Source organism: Stegostoma tigrinum, chromosome 29 (assembly GCF_030684315.1).
Source record: "Stegostoma tigrinum isolate sSteTig4 chromosome 29, sSteTig4.hap1, whole genome shotgun sequence".
NCBI classification, from domain to species: Eukaryota; Metazoa; Chordata; class Chondrichthyes; order Orectolobiformes; family Stegostomatidae; genus Stegostoma; species Stegostoma tigrinum.
The window spans coordinates 43654426-43666678 of NC_081382.1; the positions used below are offsets into that span (position 1 = coordinate 43654426).

Sequence of the window (12253 nt, forward strand, 5' to 3'; positions counted from 1 at the left end):
GCACAGTCCATAGCCACAAACTCTAACAGTTGGAAGGACAATAGTAGTTGTTACATGGATGCAGTTTGCTCCCTCACATTAGTGCCCCCTCTGAGCTCTGTCCCAGAATTTCTTCAGGCCCACACACTCCACTTCTACACACTACAGATAAAGTTGGATAATTTATTTTTGTATGACCTTGATTGATGTATAAACACTAGAATAATTATATGTTAATTGTATTATTAAGGTTAAGGACTTGGATACAGGCATTGATTGATTAAGTACATTCAGGGCACAGACAGAGAAAATTCATCCTCCATTTCCTCACCCGTATACTCTTGTCTGGAGGTGGCAGGGGTTTCTGATGGCAGGCCGCTTATGTGGGAGTCCTACTTTGTCATTGGAGACTTGGCTTGAGGATTTCACACTGCAGTCCCATACAATGGGAGATTAATATGATTCATAGGCTCCCATGCCTTTTGTATTTTCTGCAGTTTTGAGGAATCCATGTTATACATATGTATGATTGGAACGTGCTCCAGCCAATGTTCCACTATCAGGAGCATCCCCTTCAAAATGTTTGGTCAGACGACTTCTGTATGGATCTGCTCCTGAGTGTAGTGAAGATGGCCATTATCAGATTCAGGTAGTGGACCATTGGAAGGGCTTATGTAGATCTCTATGGCTGTATATGGCTGTATAAATGCCTGTTTCAAATACTTGGTTATTTCTGTGCCCAGATATTGGAAAGGGAACTTGAAGTGTCCGCTGGTATCCTTGAGGCCTTCCACGACAGATGGGCATCATGGGTGCTGGAGTTTATCACACATCACTACACTTTTTTTCCATTTAAATTTGACTTTTGATTTTTTGTTAGCCATTAATTTATTTTAAGTTAGGTTAATGTGGTTTAATTGGTAGTGTTGTTGATCAAGAGAGCATAAAGAGAGACTTTGTGTCTCGCAGAGGCTAAAGTCTATCATCTTCTCCTGTGCCCCAAACCCAAAAACAAAATTTAATTTACATTTGCAAGGTTCTTTCATGATTTGATTTTTCTTTTCCAGTGCTGTTTTAAGCTCCAGTTCCTTAGTTAATTTCAGGCTTTTCAAAACAGACACATCTGGAACATTGGGCTAGAGAGGAGGTAGATGTTAGTAATAATAATAATAATCCATAAGTAAATCTAATGTTAAGCAAATATTTGGATTCTTGTTTCCTATATCAGCAACTTTCTTCAGAATGAATTAATTACAACACATGGGGAGACAGCATCCTGTTCACCTTCAGAATATATTTTCAGATCTTTTATGTTCATTTGAAGAAAGTTGGAGCCTCTTACATTGCAGTGTTGCATTATAGGAAGGTACAGCCTGGAGAAGGCCATTCAGTCCTTTTGAACCTATCTCAGCATTAAATGAGATCAAGTAACCTAGATCAAGATCATGCAACCTAACTCCATTCTCCTGACAAAATCTATTGAACTTAGACTTAAAACTAATAAAAGTTATCTTCTGGCTCTTGTCAGCTAAAGATAGTGTGCTTATATCTCTGGAGCAGGAGTTGAACTTATGATCTTCCGAATCAGAGGTGTGAGTAATTCCCACAGAACCATTGCTGACACTAGATCAGGAAAGAATTGGTGCTCAGCTGCAGCCCAGGCACTGATCTTAAACAGTCAGAGCTCATTTGGGAGAGATCCACTGTCTAACTTTGAACTCTTGATTCCCCCTCCTATAGAGGAAAATGCACAAATCGCTAGGTCAGAACGTTTGCTGCAGACTATTCTGCAGGTCCTGGAGAAGCACATCCAGAATGGTGATGTGGTGGAATCAGCTAGCACAGTACTGTGGGTCCTGTCGTTACAGGGTGAGTCTGAGAAACCAGTCACAATGAGGTATGTACATGTATATAACAAACATAAACTAGCACATCCTACAGGACGGAAAGCCATACCTATATCCACAACACATAACACATGTTTGCATAGTATGTAGCCAAACTCTATCTCGGTCCACATGTGCAGAGTTTCTGCATGTCTTAGTCCATGCATATGCACAACTTTGTGCATGGTCATGTGCACTGCATGTTTCAGTTCATGTTTGCAGATAACCACTGTGTCCCGGTCCACATGTTCAAATATCCCCTGCATGTCCTAGTCTACATGTGCACATACCCACTTCACGTGTGCATATACTTCATGCCCCAGACTACATGTGCACTTATGAACTGCCAGAGGAAGTGACAGATAAAGTATGGTTTTGTCATTTGGATAGGTACATGAATAGGAAAGTTTAGAGCAATATAGGCCAAACACAGGTATATGGGAATAGTTTAGTTTGGGACGCCTGGTCGGCATGGACAGGTTGGTCGGTTTCAGTGCTGTATGAGTCCGACATATCCACTGCATGTCCTAGCCCATGTCTAGATAATCACTGCATGTCACATTCCGTGTGCACAAATGCTAAGTCTACACATTCCATCTCTGCTTCTTACCAGTCTGCATACTTTGATAGTTACGTTATTTGAACACTCATGTGTTCATGTTCTCTTCTCAGAGCCCCTGAATGATGAGCAATTGGAGGAGATCACCCTGCTCTTAATTGAAGCTTTTGACCTTCACCTGCGAAAAGAAACCATTGTGAAAAATATCTGCTTCGCACTGTCAAGCTTAATTCGGTTGTCAGGTGAATGTTAAAAATCGTCTCTTAATTCAATGGGCAAAGCTTAAAAGGTTAAAGGATATGGTTCCAGACAAGTAGCTGTTTATTTGTATGTGTATATGCTAGTCCAGTTCAGTTCCTGGTGTAGAGTAGCCAGCAGTCACTGATAGTGGGTGATTCAGTGGAGGTAGTACATTTGAAAATCAAGAAGAAATTATTAGATTCTCTCTTGTTGGAGATGATTATCACCCGCTGCTTCTTTGGGAAAATGTTACTCATTACTTACTTATCTACACGGATCATTATCCAAGTCATGGTCAAAGACTGCTTCAGTATCAGAAGAATGTAACTGCACACTGAAATCATCAAGAGCATTCCTGCTTTTGACCAACAAAGGAGAGAGAGGACAACTCTTCAACCAAACAGTTAAATTGCAGTTAATCTATTGAAAACATAAAGTAAATGTCAAGGCCCTCACTCCATGAGTCCAAGTTTGGAAAGAACAGGATAGAAAAAAATCAGAACACAACAATAGAGCTTTGAAATCCTGAGGATCAAGGGGGGGATAAAAAGTGGGGGCAATGAGGGAAGAAACGAGAGACTCGAGTGACACTGTGCTGAGCCTTGATTTACAAAGGGGATGGGGGTAATAAATCAGTCTGATCCAGTTTCCTTTGAACTAACCAGCTCATATCCTCTCCCTTTCAGAGCTTGTGGCTTTCCGGATCCTGGTGCCAGAAGACGGTCGGGATGGATTCGCCCTGATCATTCAGAGCTACCACAATCACTTCACTGACCCTGAGGTGGTGCAGGATATCTGCATGGTGTTTCAGGAAATGGTGCAGTACGGTAAGTTCACATCTGCTGATTGTGGAGGAAGGGGAAGATTAGGTGGGGAAGAGAGGGGGGAGATGTGGGGGATTAGGAGGAGTGGGTAGAAGGCAGGGAGTGTGGGGGGAACTGAATGAGATGAAGAGAGGAGGATTGTAGGAAGTCGAAGGGGGAGTGAGAGTGGGATGAGGTAGTGGGGAGAGGATCAAGGCGAGGAAGGGGGGAGAGAAATGGGGTAGAGGAGTTAGGTAGAGAAATGAATGTGATGGAGAGCAGTGGGATGGGGAAGAGATGGGAGGAGGGAGGAGTGTGGGGTGGTGGCGGTGGTGTGCACGCTGTAGCAAGGAGCCTATAGAAACGGGTTTTTCAGTTAATCAGTAAAGCTAATCCTTGTTGTGTTTCAGAGGATGTGGTGCCTGAACTCATCTCTCAGGAACTAGGTGTAACACTGAATGCAATCAAAGTCAAGTTTGCTTCAAACGAGGTGAGAGTCAAATCTTGCGCAGGTCCTCCAATGTTATAGTCCAGGTTAGCCAACATAAACCAAAATCTATTGTCAGGTCAGACTCAGAAACAGTATAAGCCCTGAAGTTGAATCTGGAACACACTGCCTGAAAGGGCAGTGTAAGCAGATTTCATAGAAAATTTCAAAAAGAACTTGGTGAAATACTTGAAAAGGAGAAATTGTCAAACTTTGGAGACGAGTGGGGCCAAGGCAATCAGAATAATTGGCTAGTCCTGTCCATGAGCTGGTGCAGGAGATGATTGTAAAGTGAAAAGGGTTAAAATCAGAATGAAATAAAAATGTAAAGAACTGCAGATGCTTTAAATCAGAAACAAAACAGAAATTGCTGGAAAAGCTCTTCAGGTGTGACTGCATCTGTGGAGAGAAGTCAAGAATCAACATTTTGGGTCCAGTGACCTGAAAGCAACTGAGGAAGGGTCATTGGACCCAGAACGTTAACTTTCCTCTTTCTCCACAGGTGCTGCCAGACCTGCTGAGCTTCACCAGCAATTTGTTTAAATTCAGGATATTTGCACAGTCTGGCATGCCTTCAAATACAAAAATTTAAAGGGCGATCCTAAAGGTGAAGTTTTCTTTACTCAGAGAGAGGTAAGGGCGTGGAACGCCCTGCCTGCCAGTGTAGTTCACTCAGCCACATTAGGGGCATGTAAACAGTCCTTGGATAAGCATATGGATAATGATGGGATAGTGTCGGGGGAGGGGCTTAGATTAGTTCACAGGTTGGTGCAATATTGAGGGCCGAAGGGCCTGTTCTGCGCTGTATTGTTCTATATTCTAAGTTTAAGATAAAGGATTTGATAACGCAGGTGGTGTGAATTTATTTCATCTTGTGAGAAGTGCAGAATGGCAGGGGTGTAGTCGTGAAAGAAATAAAAGAAAATCTGGAACTTGCTCCTCATCCCTGAAGGATAGGGGCTGAGGCCCAACTGAAATATTCAGAACTGTAGATTGTTTATTGAGGAAAGGTTTTGAAGGATGCAGGGCAGAAGCAGATTAATGGATTTATGCATAAAAACAAAAAAAAGGATGCTGGAAATCTGAAATTTAAAAACAGAAAATATTGGAAAATGTCAGTAGATGACAGGTATAACGTATGCAGAGAAAGACACCAAGTAAAATATCTGCATATAATTAATAGAGATTTATATCATTGGTTTACTGGAATGAGTCTTGAGGGACTGAATGGGCTCCTATTATTTCTACAATTAGCCTGTCTCGGAAGGATAGTTAGCACTTGCAATGAGAGAACATCGAGTCATGAACTCTGCAGGAGAGAGATAGGGAAGTAACAGATTGCTAATTTGTGGACATTCTCACCCTCCGTTCAGAACATTGTCACGGTGCTGGATTCTACACTTTCAAAATTGCAGGCAGCAGAGGCAGGTGCTCAGAATGAAGACAACATAAACACCAGGGACTCTATATAAATTAAAATCATGTTTTTAATAAACAGAACAATGAGCCCGAAGGATTGTCAGTACTGATTACACTTCCTTTCTTTAACACCGAGCTTCAGTCACAGACAGCTCACAACACAAACGAGCAGCGATTCAGATTGTTGCAGGTTGTCACAACTCAAGCTTCACAATAACCACACTCCCTCTGAAAGTTCAGAACTTTTGGTCAATATCCTGAATCATATTACTTCTCCCTCAACTCCCCACCTTTGTTATGAATGTGTTTCTTTTGGAGCTTCACACAGAAGCAGGAAAGTCTCCTTTCAAATAGAACTGGGATCCGATTTCACTGCAGAGAGACTCACCCAGTGTCAAGATGGAGGGAGCACTGCACCATCCGAGGGTCAGTAAGGAGGGAGTGCTGCATTGTTTTAGGGTCAATAGTGAAGGAGGTGCCACATTATCCGAGGCTCAGTCCTGAGGGAGCACTGCACTACTAAAATATTATTACTGAGGGAGCACTATGCCACAGATAGGACATTAGATTTGGGAACTATCTGCTCCCTTGAGTGGACTTAAAAGATGCTAATCAAAGATGTTCAGGGAATTTGTGTGGTGGGCTATAATTTATTCCTCGAGAGATGATTCACTTATTACTATTTGAGTGATCACAAATTGACTACCATGTTTCCTGCATTACAACACTAAAAAATTTTGACAACTATGAAACCTCATTGGACTTCCCAGTGTTGTGAAAGCCGCTAGAGAAATCCAAATTTTATTCTTTGTATGATCACAACTAGCAAAATAGCAACAAACGGAATGGCTTATTCCTTGACAAGAGAATCCTGCCTCCTAGTATCAGGATTGCAGTTGTGTTTGCATTCTTCACTCTACAGCAGCAAACAACTGCAGCTGCTGGAAATCAGAAATAAAGACTCGAAATACTCTACATTCCCAGTTATTCGTCTCATGTCAATGATAGATCATTATTCTGATTTTATGTCTCGGAGAAAGAATGCCCTCCCACTCGGTGGTTACCTAAACCAATTACAATCTTAAAAGTAGATCCAGTTGTTGGAGAACTATTCAGAGCATCTCTGTGCTCCAGGCTCTATACCTGTTTCTCTCTCATCCACAAGGCCAAGGCTAAAATACAGCACAAATGACTGTATAATTTTCTTTGATTTGTTGACTGGATTGGGCTTCACTGATAGGCTACTATTTATTGCCCATAGCAGGACGGTGGAAATCCCCCAACTTGAATGACTGTCGCCATAAAGTGTAGTTAAACCCACAGTGCAGTTGCAAAGGGAGGTCTAAAGCTTCCTTCAGCCATACTGAAGGAATGGTGATACAATTCCAAGTCAGATTGGCCAAATCCAGTCACATCAGAGTTATACAGCATGGAAACAGACCCTTTGGTCCAACTTATCCATGCTGATCACTTACCCTGAACTGATCTAGTCCCATTTGGCAGCATTTGACTCATATCCCTCTAAACTCTTTGGTCACTTGGGGACAATTTAGTGTGGTCAATCCACCAACATGTGCAGCTTTGGCAAATGGGATGAAACTGGTGCACCCAGGGGGAATCTATACAGACACAGGGAGAATGTGCAAATTCCAGTCACCCAAGGTTGGAATTGAACCTGGGTCCCTGGCGCTATGAGGCAGCAGTGCTAACTACTGAGCCTCTATGCCACCCATGTCAAAGAATCTGACATTGACCTATTTCCTGTTAAACACATCTTGATTTGAGTTCACCAGACCGAATGGTGATCCCCTTTGGATCTATAAAACGGTCAAGTGAAGTATGTTCTGGATCTGTTTCAGAGGAGTGCAGGAAGAATTAAAATCATTTCCAATATTCATCACCAGTTCTGCCTTTGCTGCTTCACTGGTATGGCCAGTGACAGCAATGGAAAAATTTCAGTGCTATCACATATCAGCCCTTTTATGCAAATCAGACAAGTGGATCAGGTAGACTCAACTCCCTGACCATTTTGTTCATTTTTGCCACTGCTTGCCATGAAATCATTCATTTCTTGGTACATCATGTTTGACTTTCAAGGCTCTGAAGATTTGAAATCAGCTGTCCTTAGGTGATTAATCAGAAACTAGAACAGGATCTATTAGTATGGGTGACTAGAGAGAAGTAGAATTTAATCATAACAAGAGTTATATATCAGGGCTACTTTATCAATGGAACCTCACTCAGTATGTAACTGCTTAGTGCTGTCTCTGTCCTGGGACTGTTTGATGGTGACAGTGTAGAGGAGGCTTTACTCTGCTGTCCCTGTCTTGGGAGTGTTTGATGGGGGAACAGTGCGGAGAGAGTTTCACTCTGTATCCAACATGTTGACCAAGTCTGGGAATGTTTGAAGTTGACAACAGGTATGGAACTGTTCTGTCTTGATCAATTACTCAGTGAAAATTCTGTAGACATTTTATTTTTGTAAAACATTAGAGCTAGAATAACAAGTACAGATTTTACAAGTTAAAATTCAAACAAGAGAAGTAACTCCAATCTAACTTAGTCCACATTCTGGTACAGGGTCAATTACTGTATGAAAACATCCATATGCACAGAGTTACCAGTGAACAGTCAGCTTGCTGAACATCATCTAGTTATTGAGCTACATTACTCAACTGACAGCAGTCACAGCAAAAATACAACTGCCACCTCACACCAGAGTCTTCATCTGTCAAACTGTAATGTTGACGAGAAAGCAGACCTTTCACAGATCACCCGGCTCTGGGTGGAGGAGACTTGGAGGGTAGCATCACTGTTCACTCAGTGTTACTTTCTGACAAGTCTCTCACATTTAGCTTCAAGGTTTGGTTTCTCCACCTTTGCAACTTATTTTTTTTGTTCTGTACTTTGCCTTCACCTCTGCCTCCCACTTCTGCCTCACCAGTGTATAAAGTCTCATTGTTGCCTGAGCATCTTGTACCTAAAAATAAGAACAAGGGAAAGAAAACAGTGTTAGACAGGCAGCGGGGCAAATCCTGTTTGTTCAAACTGATGCACTTGTAAAAATCTCATTTCCATTTGCCTCTTGTGGGGTACAGGTTCTACTAGTGCAGACTCTCCTTCACTTTAACAAAGCAGCCATCACTCCAGAGAGGGCATCAACATTAGATTTTCTGTCCTCACCCCAGAGAGTTCACAAGCAGCAACCCTGGCAGAGAACCCTCCAAGTTTATGCCCAATGTGATCACCAACAAACAGCTCAGCAGTGAGAAGTCAGCATGTGGAAGCGCCATACCCAGGTGAGAGTCTGCGTGTGGGGGACTAGTACCTGTACCCGTGCGAGGCAATATCTTTAGCAGCACAGAACATGCAAGACGACAAGGAGACAATTTATAGAATCAGAGACCCTTTTGCCCATTGAGTCCATGCTACCAAAAAAAAAATGCCACTGCTTCCATAGTCCCACTTTGTTGGACTAGACGCAAAACCTTGAATTCTCTGACCCTTAAAGTGCTCATCCAAACATTTTTTAAAAAGGTTGTCAGGTTTCCCATCTCAATGCTGGTCCCGGGTAGGGCATTCTGGACCTCACCACCTTTCTGAAGAAGAAAGATTTCCTCAAATCCCCTTTAAACCTGCTGCCTTTCACTTTAAAATTGTGCCCTCAGCGAGGGGAATGGTTGATTTCTATTCATTCTGTCCATGCCCCTCAATCTTTACACATCTATCAAGTTCCCTCTCAACTCCCTCTGCTCAAAAGGAAAAAAAAACGAGCTTATCCAGCCTCCCCTTTTTGCTGAAATGCTCCATCTCAGGCAACACCCTGGGGAATCTCCTCTGCACCCCCTCCAGTGCAATCACATCCTTCCTACAGTTGGGGTGACCAGAACTGCACACAGCACTCCTGCTGTGGCCTAACCAAAGGTCTGTACAGCTCCAACATAATCTATGCCATGACTGATAAATGCAAGAGCCCTTATGCCTCGTTAACTATCTTAATAACCTGTCCTACCACCTTCAGTGATCTGCTGACAAGCTCCCTAATATGCCTCGGTTTCTCTGACCTTCCTACTGTTTTGCCATTCCTTGAGAACTTCCCTGTCTTATTTCTTCCTCCGAAGTACATCACCTCACATTTATCAGGGTAAAATTCCACCCGCCATTGATCTGATCAATCCGTTTATATCCTACTGTAACTTAACAACTTCCTCCTCACTGTCAAGCGCTTCACCAGAAATCTGTCATCTGTAAATTTATCATCCCTCCCATATTTTCATTTACATCACTTCATATATTTATATTGCAAACACTAAAGGGGCTCAGCACTGATCATTTTGATATGGCACTGCACACAGGGCTCTGATCACACAAATAGCCTTCTACCACCACCCAACATCTCCCATCACTAAGTCAATTTTAGATTAACCTTGCCAAGTTACCCTAGATCCCATGTGGGACCATGTCAATTTAATTGAGATGTTTTAGTATTTCAAGAGTAACAAAGCCTGACAACACACTGGACATTCAGCAATTCTAATGACTGTCTGTACACAATGGGTGTAATTATTGCAGCATTTCTTGAACACAACAAGCGATAAAGCTTTCAATGAACACTCACCGAGGAATGTTCAGACTCCTGAACTTTGACCTTTAGGATCTGTCTACATAAGTGCTTGAGGGAAGGACGGCCACACTAGAGAGAGAGAGAAACAAACAATTTGAATAATTTATAGAAGTAAAAATAAACAGAATGTTTAATATGCACTGGCCTGGAAAAAGAGAAAAATGCTCCTAATCACCCTAGGTCCAGTGTGGCTGATTCACCTGTCACAAAATGCTACTATTGATGCATTTGAGAGGAACTTAAAGAGGATAAACACTTAAAGGAGTAATGAACAGAAGGCCATTTAATTGGTTAAGATAAAGAGCAGGTGGGGCTTATTGTGAATGAACTAATTGGACAGAATGGCCTGATTCTGAGCTGTAAAGAGGCAGTTGAGTTTGTGTGTGTTAATAACAGTAATGTTACAAAGCTAATGGAATATCCAGGAATTGGAGAAAAGGGGTGCTTTTGAGATTGTGGTCCTTCCCTACCCCTGGATTCATAATCCAGAGACTGAGATTAATAAATGCACTGGGGACATGGGTTCAAATCCCACAACAACAGCTGGTGGAATTTAAATTTAATTAATAAATCTGGAATTAAAGAAGGGCTGTTGTCCTGCTGTGATTTTGTCTATGCCTCTGAGGCAGGTCGCCCAGATTCAAGTCCCACCTGCTCCAGAGACATGTGATACCATTTTTGAACAGGTTGAAATAAAAGCTGGGTCTAATGGTAGCCACTTTGTTGCTTGTTATAAAAACCCATCTGTTTCATTGATGGTCCTAGGGGAAGGAAATCTGTGAGAGACTCCAGTATTTTTTTTAATTCACAGAATGAGGACGTTGCTGGCTAGACCAGCACTGATTCCCCATACCTAATTGCCAAGAGGGCAGTTGAAAGTCAACCACATTGCTGGGGGGGGGTCTAGGGTCATACGTAGGCCAGACTGTGTAAGGATGGCAGATTCCTTCCCTAATGGACATTAAGGTGAACTCTGAACTGCCCTCTGAAATAGCTGAGCAAGACACAGTCTAAGAACCATCAGGGATGGGCAACAAATGCTAGTGATGTCAACATCCAGTGAAACGATGTATTAAAAAAATGATGGTTTGATTCTGTAACTGATTAAATAAATTTGCAGTCAAGTCACAGGTACATTTAATAACCAACAACTGTGCTGCTGACATTCTCTGCTCAAATTCAATAAGCAGTTGTGATTCATGGGTAAACCCAAATGTCACTTTACTTACTCTGACAACTGTTTTGAAAGGTTTGTATTTCTGTGTGTCACGAATTTTCTTCTTTGGATGGTCCAGGAACAGAATCTGTGGCAATTAGACAACTATTAATTAGTAAAGCAACAAATTCAAAAAGCAGCTGCCTCTATAGCTTACTCTTTTCAGCAGTACGCTTTGATATTAATTCTTATATAAAAACACGTGCTCTGCCGATTGCAGACTGAAGCATTTGAAGAGTGATTTAGAAAGGCTTGACAAACAAATAGAACCTTGCAATGGTGACCTGGGAGTGTGGTAAGTTTTGTTTTCAGGGTCTGAATCAAGTGAACTGAGTTTGAGTCTTTGACCAGCAGAAATCACAAATGTGAATCTGGAACCACAAACAGGCACAGACCAGATAAAGACATCCCTAAAGGATGTTAGTGACTAGTTGGATTTTTTATTCCATTCTGGCAGTTTTGTGCCCAGTTTTACCAATCCCTAGATTTTAATTTGAAAATGAATTCAAATTCCACTACCCACTCCATATTCTAAAGTTTATTTGTCCAGTGACAGCACACTGCCTTACAGACTGCTGCAAACACCCCGACACTTGCAGATAATGGTCGTTATTCATGTATGGACCCCATGCACCACTGAGTCAGTGGAGAGGTGGGGCAAACCCTGGTGGTGTGGAGAGAAAGAGGCTGTACAGATGCTGATCATTTCACACCCAACCACCACACCTTTCCAACATTTCCTAAAGTGACAATCCCGTCCAAGGAGCTCTCCTTCAGTAAGGGTTTCAGTGTCATTGAGATGGATCAATTTTCGTTAATTTACTGATAAACAGGATAAACCCCAATAGATTAATTCTGCTTCTGTCGTTACAACGGTTCAAACCCCTTGAATTCTCTTCCATGTTTCTATTCAGTACCATTAGCTGGTTGCTGCTTTGTGCCAAAGGACAAGAATTGGAAGCAATGGCACAGTAGGACCTTGCTTCTGATATCCTGTCCCTCCCCACCCATCCAGAGGCTCAAGGACATCCGAGTCAGAA

At 42.1% G+C, this 12253-nt stretch overlaps 1 protein-coding gene across 8 annotated transcripts in view; it reads right to left on the minus strand.

Moving 5' to 3' along the window:
• Window positions 1–7833: 7833 nt before the first annotated feature.
• The window catches only part of rexo4 (REX4 homolog, 3'-5' exonuclease), a 202371-nt gene continuing 197951 nt past the window's right edge, over window positions 7834–12253 (minus strand). For all 8 annotated transcript variants that reach the window (XM_059638332.1, XM_059638331.1, XM_059638328.1 and 5 more), the window contains exons 7-9: window positions 11227–11301; window positions 9992–10066; window positions 7834–8353 (exon numbers count right to left, since the gene is read on the minus strand). In XM_059638332.1, the coding sequence (XP_059494315.1) occupies window positions 8231–8353; window positions 9992–10066; window positions 11227–11301 (273 nt within the window). In that variant the 3' untranslated portion in view covers window positions 7834–8230. The remainder of the gene's footprint in view (window positions 8354–9991; window positions 10067–11226; window positions 11302–12253) is intronic.